This window comes from Mucor mucedo (genome assembly GCF_025094135.1).
Source record: "Mucor mucedo strain NRRL 3635 chromosome Unknown EV154scaffold_67, whole genome shotgun sequence".
Classification (NCBI taxonomy): Eukaryota; Fungi; Mucoromycota; class Mucoromycetes; order Mucorales; family Mucoraceae; genus Mucor; species Mucor mucedo.
The window spans coordinates 61,429-74,734 of NW_026252351.1; the positions used below are offsets into that span (position 1 = coordinate 61,429).

At 37.3% G+C, this 13,306-nt stretch overlaps 3 protein-coding genes across 3 annotated transcripts; 1 reads left to right on the forward strand and 2 right to left on the reverse strand.

The window, feature by feature from the left end:
- Positions 1–372: 372 nt before the first annotated feature.
- On the reverse strand, positions 373–4,458 carry EV154DRAFT_445897 (E1-E2 ATPase family protein). The gene is made up of 7 exons (XM_051597097.1): positions 4,419–4,458; positions 4,075–4,339; positions 3,924–4,013; positions 3,675–3,868; positions 3,212–3,617; positions 1,221–3,135; positions 373–1,148 (listed from the first exon to the last, which is right to left on the reverse strand). Coding segments are annotated over exons 1-7 (3,585 nt in total). The 5' UTR covers positions 4,421–4,458; the 3' UTR covers positions 373–435.
- A 213-nt stretch (positions 4,459–4,671) lies between these two features.
- Positions 4,672–6,495, reverse strand: EV154DRAFT_273249 (uncharacterized protein). The gene has a single exon (XM_051594712.1). It carries the CDS (start codon positions 6,469–6,471, stop codon positions 5,071–5,073), a length of 1,401 nt encoding a protein of 466 aa, XP_051456056.1. The 5' UTR covers positions 6,472–6,495; the 3' UTR covers positions 4,672–5,070.
- Positions 6,496–8,411: 1,916 nt separating this feature from the next.
- Positions 8,412–9,561, forward strand: EV154DRAFT_591719 (uncharacterized protein; the record flags this gene model as incomplete). Its single annotated transcript, XM_051606904.1, has 3 exons — positions 8,412–8,576; positions 8,660–9,138; positions 9,228–9,561. 3 exons carry the CDS (start codon positions 8,412–8,414, stop codon positions 9,559–9,561), a joined length of 978 nt encoding a protein of 325 aa, XP_051456057.1.
- Positions 9,562–13,306: the final 3,745 nt, after the last annotated feature.

Sequence of the window (13,306 nt, forward strand, 5' to 3'; positions counted from 1 at the left end):
GTGTCGACAAGATATTCTGTGAAAGAGCTTCATTCTAAATCGACTGCTTTTTTTTTAGTGAGCTTTAACTCAGTACTGATAAGAGATCATAAATATTAAATGTTCGCTTAAAGCATTCAGTCAAAGACGGTAGTACATACACAAAGACTTCAATTGTTCACTGCATGATATCATCAGGACAGCGTCTGACAAGAACGTGTATACCATCACTATTGGCGTGGGTTCATGTAACCATGATAGATCCCGCTAGATGATGTAGAAGAATATCACAGGACATCATTATGTCACAACTCATGGACGAGTAGATATATTTTAACGAGTCAGAAAGGGAATTTAATCTGTATCCCAAAATCTCGCACAAAGTAAAAAACGTTTTTACTTGATTAAATAAACAAGTAGTCCCAGTTTTTATTTTTGTTATTAAATATAATTTCTCTAATCTTTTCCTCTTCTAGCAATTGCCTTTGCACGATTATCGGCAAAGCAAAACTTGGCGACCTTTTCAATAGTGTAAGCAATACCGAAATCGAGGATCATACAAAGTGTTAACTTGTAGCGGAAGGTTCCAGGGAATCTAACAAGCTTAAGTTGATCGTTGACCTCAGGCCACATCTCAGTAGCACCAGCTAAAGCAATACCACCGACAGACATTAAACCGTAGTATAAGGCCTTGTTATCTTGGATACGCTCACGGAAAGGATAACCTTGATAATTGATGGCAAATGTAGATACTTGCATGGATAATTGGATAAGATAGACGGCACTGTTTAATAAACTAGGTTCGAATTCTCCTTCCAAATCAACCTCCTTTGGTGGTTCCAAGGATTTAGCAAGCGCATTGATATAGACCAAAGAAATGATATGGATAGCAAATTGACCCAAGACAGACAAGATAATATAGGGGTTGAAAATGTTGGGTTGAGGACGTTCCTTGGACAACTTTTGAAGAGGCTTACCGCGAGAGATACAAAGGAAACAAACAGCCATCAACATACCAGAGATGGTGACTTGAAGATCCCCAAATTTAATACCATCAAGATACAAGACAGATAAACTATAAGCGGAAATCAAACAATTCAAAGCTAAAATCTTGTACATTTGGATAGTAGCAACAAGTGTACAACGGCCTTGACGAATAATGTTATTGACTAAAAAAAAAAAAAAAAAAAAAAAACAATGTTAATGCTTTTTTTTTTTTGAATTTTCACACAAATACTTACTAGCAGTGACGTTACGAAGTTTAGAAGTGAAAGGAGCAGCGACAGAAGCATCACCAAACTTGATAGTAGGAGGTTCTTCCATATCCATACCTTCCATCATTTTTTGAGTTGCCTCTTCAATCTTCTTCTTTTGTTCTTGTTGACGAATTTGAGCAGGAGTCAAGTTTTGATTAGCCTGTTGTTGAGCAAGTTGAGCAGCAAATTCAGGGTAAAGATGAGCGATAGCGGGAGGAGGAGGAGGAGGAGGTTGGTTAAAACGAGCAGAGATACTCTTTTGTTGTTCATACATGGCCTTCATACGTTCGATTCTTTGACGCTCAGCAATCTTTTGAAGATCCTCGGGGGTACCATCCAAAAGAGCAACACCAATATGAGCTTGCTTTAAAGCACCCACATCGTTGGTACCGTCACCAGCCATCAAAGTAGTATAACCAAGATCCTTCAAACCTGTTAAAAGGTACTCCTTTTGAGAGGGAGAAACACGAGCATAAACCCAAGTATGTTCAAGAATGACATTCATGTTATCCTTATGAAGCATGAATTGACTCATGGCAGCACCTGTTAAACATAAATCATATTGCTCCAAAAGCTTCTTATCCAAAGGTTCCTCAGGACTGACTTCGACACGGTAGGTTTCATCAATAGAATGGAACACAACCAAATTATCCTTTCTAGTTTCATCTCTATCCACAATCAATACATCACGTTCAACAATAGCCACTTCACGAGCAACGGCGCAGGCAGTCAATGGGTTATCACCGGTGATCATGATACAGCGATGAGAAGATTCGTTCAGTTCCTTTAAAGCCTCAATAGCATCATCCTTGAGAGGACAAGTAAAGACAATGAAGCCAGCAAAAACAAGTTTAGACTCAACAGATTCACGAGAAAGATCGTTGATTTGGTTTTGACTCAAGTTTTGATCCAACATCTTGTAACCGAGAGCTAAAACTCTACTTCCCTTTCTTGTGAAATGTCTGTAGGTATCAACGTAGTTTTCGGGTACATGAGTGTACATATTCTTAAGAGTTTCGGGGGCACCCTTTACAGAAACAAAAGTCTTGGGTCCTTCCATGGAAGGATGAATCAAGGTAGCAACAGAGGATTGACGCTTTAAAGCAGAGGAGAATTGATAACGACGACGGATTTGTAAGTTTTGACCTCTCTTTTCACCCTTGGGGAAAACAAGATCGTTAGGTCCCAAATCCCATTCAAGAGCCTTGAGAGTTTCCTTTTCCATAGGATCACCAACAATACCATCATCCAATTGAACTAAAGCATGAGCACTGGCTAAGACCCACTTGGTAGTATCAGGTACTTCAGTAGCATTGGAAAGTTCGGTAGCGGGCTTACTGGGTTCAGCATAAGCAACACCTTCAAACACAAGATCTTCACCAGTCAAAGTACCGGTCTTATCGAAACAACAGACATCAACTCTACCAGCATAAGGGATACGGAAAGGTTCAGTACAGTAAATAGCATATTTGGAAAGAGCGACCAAACTACTGTTGACAGCCAAACTTAATTCCATGGGGAGCTCAGGGGGAACAACAGAGGTAATAATCAAAATACAATCTAATAAGAGCTTGGACCTCTTACGGTCATTCTCTACGCCCTTTTGCCAGACATAACCAGAGGCGGCAATGGCGAAAATCAACAAGAAAAGAATGAACAACAAGGCTTCAAAATTGTTGGCAGAGACACGTTCAGTAGAGAAAATCATGGTACGTACAAGTTCACCTTGAGATGTACCGAAACCAGTACGAGCTACAACGCAAACACAACCATTATCAGGAGGAGCTTCAACCTTGGGAGAAGTTACCTGAAGGACTTTGGTACCACCATAAAGCACATATAATCTGTCAACGACATTCATATCGAATTCGTCATTGGGGTCTCTGAGTTGAACAGATTCCTAATAAAAGCAGACACTCAATTAATATCCTATTTCCCTCTATCTTATTTTTTTGAAGAATTGATAAATGACTTACCTTGAGTAAAGGAGTGGATTCACCAGAAAGCATAGCTTCGTTGACGATGCAAGAACCATCGGCGATGACCAAATCACAAGGAACACCTTGATCTTCCTTGGTACGAACAATTGAAACAACATCTCCAGGTAAAAGATCGTCACTTTGGATTTGGATCCACTTCTTCTCTCTCTTTACGTAAACGGGATAAGGCTTTTGATTCATACCACGGAATTCACCAATAGTACGAAGACGTTGATAAACAACGGTACATTCAAAGACAACCAACATGAAGAGGGTAAAGAGTGAATAATACCAGTATTCATCCAAACACCAAAGGCCAACACAAAAGATCTGGAAAACAAAGAAAGGTGCAACGGCATGCTCTTTAAAGAGCTCACCAAACGTAGGCAAAGGAATCTCAAATCTAACGAAATAAGGTTAGTTGGAGGGCTTTCACCTTAAAAAAACAGCTAGTCATTACTTGTTCAGACCATAAGAGTGTGTGAGAGATTCGATTTCGGTTTTTGTAGTTAAACCTTTGGTACTTTGGTATGGTTTAACAGTGTGGTTGAGATCAGAAGGATAAAGAAGTTTTTGGAATTGCTTCTTGTCAGTGTTGTAAATGAATTTCTTTTGTTGAAACAAGAACGAAATCTCATCCTCATTGTTGAGACCCTAATGAAAGCTTTAGCAAGATGATGATGATAAGTCTGGCATGTACTTTTCTTACTTTGCTATGTTCCAAAGGTACAAGAGTGCCCTTTCCTTGATAACGGAAAGGCACAATTTTAATAATATTTGCTTTATGAACGTCAGATTCCTATGTACCCCATAAATTAGTTACCCATTTCTTTTCCCTCTCGAATGCTGTTACAACTTACTTTGACACAGGTGAAAAGAGCCTTCATATCAACACTCCACTGGCACACCAAGAAGGTCATTGCGTGCAAGGTAATAATACTACCAAGAGAGACAAAAGTCCATTCTTCAGAGCCAAGATAGGTATCGTAATGATATTTATAGACATAGGTAAATACAGGATATAAAATACTAACAAATGGCCAAATATACAGGTGCCATTTTCTAGGCAACGGCCTCAACAGTGATGCAGAAGCAACCCGTTCAGACTGAACAAGAGTTTGCGTCCTACAGTGCGATTAATTTGGTGTTCTATTTTTTTTCTTTTTTTTTTCTTTTTTTTTTTTGACATGCCTTTCATACTTACATGATTCAGCAATAAACTACAAGAGGATGAAGAAATGCAGAAAAAAAAAAAAGCCCAAGAAAGAATTTAATGGAAGATTGCGCGTAACGAAAAAATAATAGACGAGATTTGTCACACGTGATACTTTTGGATCTGAGGGTGGGTGACACTGTGTTTAACTGGTTCTTCTTTGATTGATGTAACCCCATTGTTTGGAATTTTTTTTTTTTTTTTACGTCTGTATTTTTATCCACCAAAACAGTTGCATGGAATCCTTTTCCTCTCTATTTACATAGTATTGAATTATACTCTAATCAAATATCCAACTGAGAGATAATAAAAAAAGAAAAAAAAATCAAAAGACCACTGGACCGTGCAACCTATCAACTGTGTGTACGTATTTTGTGTCTCAATCGGATTTATATGTATATGTAAAGGGGTAAAAAAAAAAAAAGGTAATAGAGAAAGAAGATTATAATAGTATGCACAAGAAGAATCAATTAATAAGTAGTAAAATTTAAGCAGCCTTCACTTTTTGTTCACGATCGTAAACCCATTGCAGTTCAACCACATCTCTCCATAAGTTTGAATCTCTTCCAAAAGTGGTATCAATTACATCCTTTGCTAATTCAATCCAGGTTCTTGTACCGTTGGCATAGATACGTTCTAACTTTCAATCAACACCAATTAACTCCATCTCTACAAGTGCGTTCCACCCAGATCTTGCAAGGATAAGTGTATGATAGGCTAATTTAGGATGGTAGGGAGGATATATTAAACGATAAACCACAAATAAATACAATGCACATCGCGATGTCTCCACCCAGTTTGCTTCAGAGATCTTTTGCAATAACACGTTTTCAGCAGCACGAATGGCAGACAGAGTAAATGCCGGAACTTGTGGCACATTTAAAACCGCTGTCATGGCCGCTGGAAGTCGCTGTAAAAGTTGAGCTCGGTCTTCTTTCACATACGATTTATACATGCTTGCTGAAGAAGGATGTTTCTTGTCATCAATGGAGGCATAATAGATAGCTGGAGCAGCAATTCGACTTACAAAGTGTGTAAATTGAGGTGGTTCTAGTACTTGGATAGGGGACCAACTATCTTTATCTCTGACCTCTCCATGTCTAATCATTTCTAATACGGACCATGATTCTATTTGTTCAATGACTAATTTTAATCCGTCTGCCGGTGTTAATTGGAGTGATTCACCCTTTTCTAATGCCATATCAACCACAGCAAGATCTCCTTCGCAACGAATACAATGACATTTGTAATCATCACCAAACCTTTTTTTCAATTCTTCCGCACGTTGTCCCTTTGTACTGATCAAGTCTACGTATGCAATAGTAATAGGTTCTCCAGGAAGAATATCCTCTAAAGTGATGATAGCTTGTGTGTCCTGCTTATATAGAACGGCAGCATTGGGTCTACATGAATGACCCACATAGAGAGAAGTAATTGGATAGACACCGACAGCGACCTGATCCAAATTGTGCTCATGATCAAAAATAGGGAAAGAACAGGTCTGAATTCGCTTCCAAAGAATTGACAATTCATCCGAAGATATCTGACAATCAAAGCCTTCCAAGAATTTAGCAACGGCATCGACAGTGGATTGATTATATTCTGAAGTAGATGCAGTCGGGGTGTGTAACGAAAGCGCGTGAATAGCGAATGGCAAGTGAGGCGGAGAATGAGAATGCTGCTTATTCAGACGAGCGTGACTGTGCAGGGTAAGTGCTGTTCTTTCCAATAACCATCGATCTGCGTCAACGTCTTTATAGATATCTGTTTCCTGTGGTTCACATAATACTCGGTGAAAGTGTAACCATGCATTTCGAAAGCATTCGTTACTACAAAAATAGGCAGATCGACAACGGGAACAACATTGAAGCTGAGCTTTACGGAGACAATAATTACATCTTTGATGACGTTTGGCTGGTAAAGGTACAGAAGCTAAAGGGGGTTGAACAAGGATAGTTGAGCCACTCTTGATCGATTCTGACGCTACCAATCGATTCTCTCGAATCATGACTCCCGTATGCTCGTTAATAAAAGAGTCCAACATTCTTTCTTTAATAAAAAAAAAGTTTTTGAATAATAATAATAAAAAAAAAGGAAGAAGAAAGAAAAAAAAAGAGGATTTTAATTTTCAAGGTACGTTTATTTTAAAAAAATTTGACGGCAAAACCAATTTCCCACCTTTTTTCTTGTGCAAAAGAGTTGACTAATTATCAATGTTCATGTTTATTTTCTCACACATTTTTATGCTTGAGCCGAAACAAATAATGGCAATGCGTTTTTTTCTCCCTAAAAGAAAAGTCTGCGTTTCCTTTGTAAAAGGTCATTCCAAATATGTTCCTTTTAATTTGCATTTTTTTTTTCTTTATCTTTATATTATCCGATCAAAAAATGAAAGAGAAATAAGGGTGCATAAAATCAGCAATGACGAGCGAACGTGTGATTACATAAACACAATGTCACTGTGAAACACAACGGTGAAAAAAAACCTAAAACTGCAACCAAAACTCATTACAGTATTAGCATTTTAAATTCAGACAAGGGAAACTTATTTTCAGATAAACCTAAAAATGTTTTCAGATGAACAAAAATATATTTTAGACAGCAGTAAAAAAAAAATTCAGACAGACGTAAATATATATATATATTCAGATAGAATAAGAGAAATATTCAATCGATCTAAATATCTACCTTCGCTATGACAAAATTGAATATGAGAAAATTACTTATAATTATACGTTAACGGGATTTTTCTGTTTATTTTATTTTACGATCATACACGAGTAAGAATCTCGAACCTGAGGGCTGAAAACAAAGATAGTCTGTTTTCTACAAGCTTTAAACATACTGTCACATTATAAATCTTATGAGGCATCAATGTTAGATAATGTTTAAATGCCCAGTCTTTCCAAAAAAACATGTTGCCTACTATTTACAAACACTTTGACCCAATTTTTGGTCAAAACAATTATAATTCTCTTATACAAGTATCTTAGGAAGATATTTATGGAACATATAAATGTTCAATAGGAACATCTCTACTCCTTTCATTACAGTCAACATTATTTGATTGCGTCAATAAAAAAAAATTGCAGGACACAAACAAAGGTGATGTAGGTCAGCATCGCAATTTAAAAATTTTATCAGGTTTAAGCTTTGTGGCACGTTGTTTTGAACTTGATTGAAAAAAAAGTTGTCTTGAACTCATTTTACTTCTTTTTCAATTAACTAATGCCACGTACACCTATTTACCCCGAGGTGGAGAAGTTCATTATCCTCAAGAAACGTGCAAAGCTGGAAAAGGCCAAATCTGATAGTGCGAAGGAAAGCTCAACCACTCAAACCCCCAAGAGAACATGTAAGAGAAAAGAAACATTTTATGCATTTCCAATGTATCACAAGCTAATTTTTGTATATAAAGCTATCAAGAGAAAAGACTCTCCTAATATAATAATTGCAAAAAGGAGTACAAAGATAATTCGCCAAGCTAGCACTTCAGCAGCATCATCCTCCAGTAGTAAATGTAGCTCATGCCAAGAGGAGGGTCACAATTCTGCGCGAAGTCGTCAATGCAAAAACTATAATCTAAATATATCAGAACTTTACAAATCAAACTTGGACCAAACTATCAAAGATATACTCTGTCTGTTCCATTTGATACTTTCTGCAATAATACTCAAAACAAAACCAGCTCATTAAAAAAGATCAAAGACATATCAAGTTTTATCCGTGAAGTCTTATTCAAAGCCCAACTATTTGTTAACTTTTTTATTCTGCAACACCCAACCAAGTTGACAAATGACTTCTTTGAACAAAATTTTTGGTATACTATTACAAGGGTCATTAGGGGTAGCTCAAATGAAGTAAGGCCAATTCTACAGGCGTACAAAGACAAGAAAAAGGAACGACCTGCAGGTCAGAATTTAGATGTGTCTCAACTTACAAGCTCTTTCGCTGAACTATCCGCCACTATGAATATCCGCCACTATGAATTGTAACTTGTTCGTTCCGGAAAATGGATTAAAAAATTATGGACAATCTCTATCAACTGCATGCGAGACTGTCGCAACAACGTACAATAATTATAATATTGAAAACTTTGAAAATATCATATGTAACTACTTTATCTATGCATTAAAGACAAAATATGCGGTAAGTACGATATATATAAAAAAAAAAACGCCTCAATATATATGCAGTTTCTCAATTTATTTTACTAAATTTAAATAAACTAGAATGAGAAAGTCGGCTGTATCAAGAAATTAGTGTATAATCATGTATATGATCAAGTATTTACACATCCCCAGCTATCTTCTATACCTGCTGATATTCTCGCCTTTTTTGATCCGGATGTGGGTAACAATCTCACAAGTTTTCTAAATCCTTTGATTTTAGAGGTGAAGAATCGCATTTCTACGCTTCCGCTATCTAAAGAAAGCTTGAACAATGAACCCTTCAAGATTTTACCGGCTTTACGGTATATCCTTGAAAAATACGATGGTATATACAACGCCCAAGCTACTCAAAATGACAAAATTGATTCGATGAAGTCTCCACTCCCAAGACGTTTTAGTCTATTTCCAAATCCTTCATTACACTCGCGGTTCATAAAGATTGATTCCCAGAACCTAAGTGGAATTTTTCCAGATGCTAAGCAGAATAAGCAACCTAATGAATCCTCTTTCGATCATCAACAAAGATGCTTCTATCAAATGTTTGACTTTAAGAGGCTGGGTATTTAGAAGTATGCCCTACTATTACATATATCTATGAATCGAACTAGCAACTAATATATAAATATAGCTATGAAAATCTTCAAGCATTGCCTGAGCAAAAAGAAAAAATGTTTCTCAACGGATTATATACTTATGGCTACACTTGCAGAGTTCTTTTTGCTAGAAAAGTTCTTCCATCCTCACCAGAAGAGAACATCCGTCTAGAGTTAGATGATCTTTCAAGCGAAGAGGTCAACAAGCACTTTCGTCCGTGTACTGGAGATCCAGGAAGACGGGACCCGTTTGTCTCTTATCACGGTGGTAGTGACATACGCCGATTGTCCTCATCTGAGTATTACAATATGGGTGGAAATGTAACACGAATGAAAGAGCAACATGTAAGAGGTAGCGGAATAAGATAGGTTATAAACTGAGTTTTATTATTATGTGCTTGGTCTAGGTATAAGTACCTAGTACCTAGTTACACAACTCTTACATTGTCCCCCTTATAAAAGGACTTTCTAAACTATACTAATAAACGCTCTATATAATATCTAATTCAAACTTTATAGATGTCTTTAATGTTTGCAGTTGTTGTCTTGATAATTCTTCTTTTGGCTTTTGAGTTATCAATCAGTTCTAATAAAAAGGCATCACCATTTTTGTTGGTTTCCTTTACTATCCTCCACGGGCCGGAAAATTTAGGTTCACTAAATTTCCAATTATCTTTCATCTTGATTTTGATAACTTCGTCCCCAACAACAAATTTCCCTTTTTCTTTTCTGTTTCGGTTGTAATATTTCTGCTGATTTTCTTGGCTTTTTTGAATATTAATTTTGATATCCTCATGAATGATAGGAATATAGTGATTTAAGTATGCGATCCATTCTTCAGCCTGATAACCCTTTGATGATAATCTTGGAAAATCTTCTAATGCTGGCAGTACCGCTTGACGACCAAACATAGCTTGAAAAGGAGTATATCCGGTTGATTTCTGTACTGAAGTATTAATACTAAACGTGACAAAAGGTAAATATAAATCCCATGCTTGTGGATTTGCTTCGCAATATAGTGATAGAGATGCTTTGATGGTACGATTCATTCTTTCAATTAATCCATCGGATTGCGGATGTTCTACACTTGTATCGACCTTCTTGATACCCATACGCTGACACACTGTTTTCATAGCTTCAGATATAAAGTTTTTACCATTATCTGTTATCCATTGGCCAGGTTTTCCAAATACAAGGATGACCGAGAAAATTAAGACATCGGCGACCGATTTGGTATCAAACGATTCCAATGCTGCAGTTACTGTCCATTTTGTAAAATAGTCCATGAGTACTAACAGGTATCTCTTTCCTGATGTTGATTCTGGCAGAATCGCAATATCTGCAGCCCATTTCTCCATAGGGTAACCTACTTCAATGCTCGTCATCTTCTTGTACTTGTGTGTGGGTGTTTTGAACATCTTGCACTTCTGACAATTCTTAATAAACTCCAAAACATCGCTTCGCATGTTCCACCACCAACCATTAGCTTGAGCTTTGGCAAGCGTCTTGTCCCTACCCATATGTCCACTTGAGGGGTTACAATGTATTGCCTCTAGGAATTTTGGGACCATTGTTCTAGGGATGACCAGCACTTTCGGCTTGTTCTTCTTGGCGTGGCATAACACTCCACCGTTGATTACAAATGGTAATTCAATAGGTGTATCTTGATCCAATATTGCCTTAATTTTTGGGTCTTCGTGTTGTTGTGCTTGAAGTTGATCGGCCGGAGATTCGTTTTGTTGATTTACCGATCCCACATATCCGCCTTCCTCATTCGTCACCCGGATTCGGGATAATGCGTCGGCATCGAGATGTTCACTACCTTTTCTATGAAACAGGTTGAATTCATAACACCAAATGTCAACAATCCAACGAGCGATACGACCTTTAGGATCTTTGGTGGCTAGAATCGACTTCAGTGCAGCATGATCAGTGTAAATGTTCAGCGTGGCTCCATGGACATAACAATGAAAATATTTCAAAGACCAGACAACAGCATAGCATTCCTTTTCCGTTGTGGTGTAGTTTTGCTGAGCAGCATTCAAAGTGGAACTTGCAAAAGCAATCGGACGACCTTGTTGGACTAAGCACGCCCCCACAGCAAAATTACTCCCATCGCAATGCAAATCGTACGGCAAGTTGACTTGTGGATAAGCTAACTCCGGTAGTTTGATCAGTCGATCTTTCAGCTGTTGAAATACTTTATTACGCTTGTCAGTAAAATCCCACGGAACATTTTTCTTCAATAGTTGGTATAGTGGGGCGGCCATTTCTGCCAAATTGTCAATGAATTTGTGGTAAAAGGTACAAATACCTAAAAACTGCTGTAATTCCTTTACATTGGATGGTTGAGGCCAATTCTGTATGGGTAGTGTTTTGACAGGATTACTTCGAACACCAGTTGCAGATACTATGAATCCAAGGAATTTCAGTTCTGGCACCAAAAATTGACATTTCTTGAGGTTTATCTTCAAGTTCCAGTGAGCTAAAATTCTTAAAACTTCTTGAACTTGACGGATGTTTTCTTCTCGTGAGGTCGAAAAGATTAAAATATCATCTAGATAAATAATAGTGAATTCTGTTACGCTTTGTAATAATGTATTCAAAAAGCGAGCAAACGTAGCAGGACTATTTGTCAAACCAAACGCCAAACAGTTATACTCGTATAGTCCACTGCTTGTTCGAAACGCTGTCTTGCATTTATCCTTTTCAGCAATCGATAGTTGCCAATAAGCCGATTTAAGGTCGATACTAGTAAAACACGTAGCCCCTCCTAACCGGTCCAGAAGCTCTTCCATTCGTGGTAACGGGTACTTATCCTTCTTGGTAATAGCATTCAACGGTCTGAAATTCGTACAAAAACGAGTACTTCCATCAGGTTTTGGCACTACTACCGGGTTGGAACTCCATGGTGAGTTACTTTTTCTAATAACGTTCATCTCTAGCATCTTCTTGACATCTGCTTCAATTGCTTCGTTTTCTTTTGGCGAATAACGTCTACTTCGAGATACAATTGGGTTACTATCGCCTGTGTCAATGTGATGAACAATTGGTGCATTCGTGATACTTTGGATATTGGTTTCATTGTAAAGGTCAGGATATAGAAGTAAAATGTTCGTAATTTCACCTGGTATTCCCTCAAATTCGTTACCAGTAGTTTGTGTGTTGACCGATACACTTGATCGTGGGATTAGTTGTTTATACAGCGGGTCCAAAAGTAATCCCATCTGTAATAACCAGTCCATACCCAAGATAGTTGTCAAGTTCTGCGTATTTACAACACGTAAAAAGAATCCACCTAAGTCCATACCTTGAATTGAACATGGCATCCACACGGCTTGTTTCGATAATCCACTTGATCCATTACCGTAAATAATTCTCAAGGGTGCTGCTTCACTGAACTGCAATGATAGTCGTTCGGCTTCTTTTTGCGTGATAGTACTGATATTAGCACCTGTATCAATCAGAACATTTGTTTTCATTTTATCACCAGATGGACTTGTTGATGTTGTGGCTTCCAAAACAAAATTGGTTACATCGGACATACCTCCTGCGATATTTGGGATGAGGTTGTCATTTCGAAGTGGGTCCAAACTTTCTTGATTATTTTGATGTAAAAAATAAAAATAATTATCAGTAATATCTATGTCTAGTTCATCACTCTCATCCGTAATTGGACTACACAGTGTTAAAAACGCAAATTCGTGATATAACCAATATGCCGGAATAGCATCGTTTTTGTTTAAAAAGAACAATACCGACAAGTTTATTTGACTCACCGTCCAAAGCCAATTATATCAGCTCCTGAAAAACAAATGGTGGGTTTATGTTGCTTGAGTACGTAATTAATGCAGCAATGTATGTCATGTGTTTCCCAAAAGATGCGACATTGTTGAATATTTATGAAATGTTCCAAAGATTTTTGATATCAGTTATCATTAAAGATAAAATCTGAACATTGCTCAATTCATCAGAGCTTGATATACTCACAGAACAATAAGTAGAACGTGCAATAATAAAAAAAAACCAAGATAAAGTTTCTCACAAAAAATACAAACAAAAAAACTTTGGTTGAATTATTTTATACCTGATGGATATTGTGTATTTTATAGAG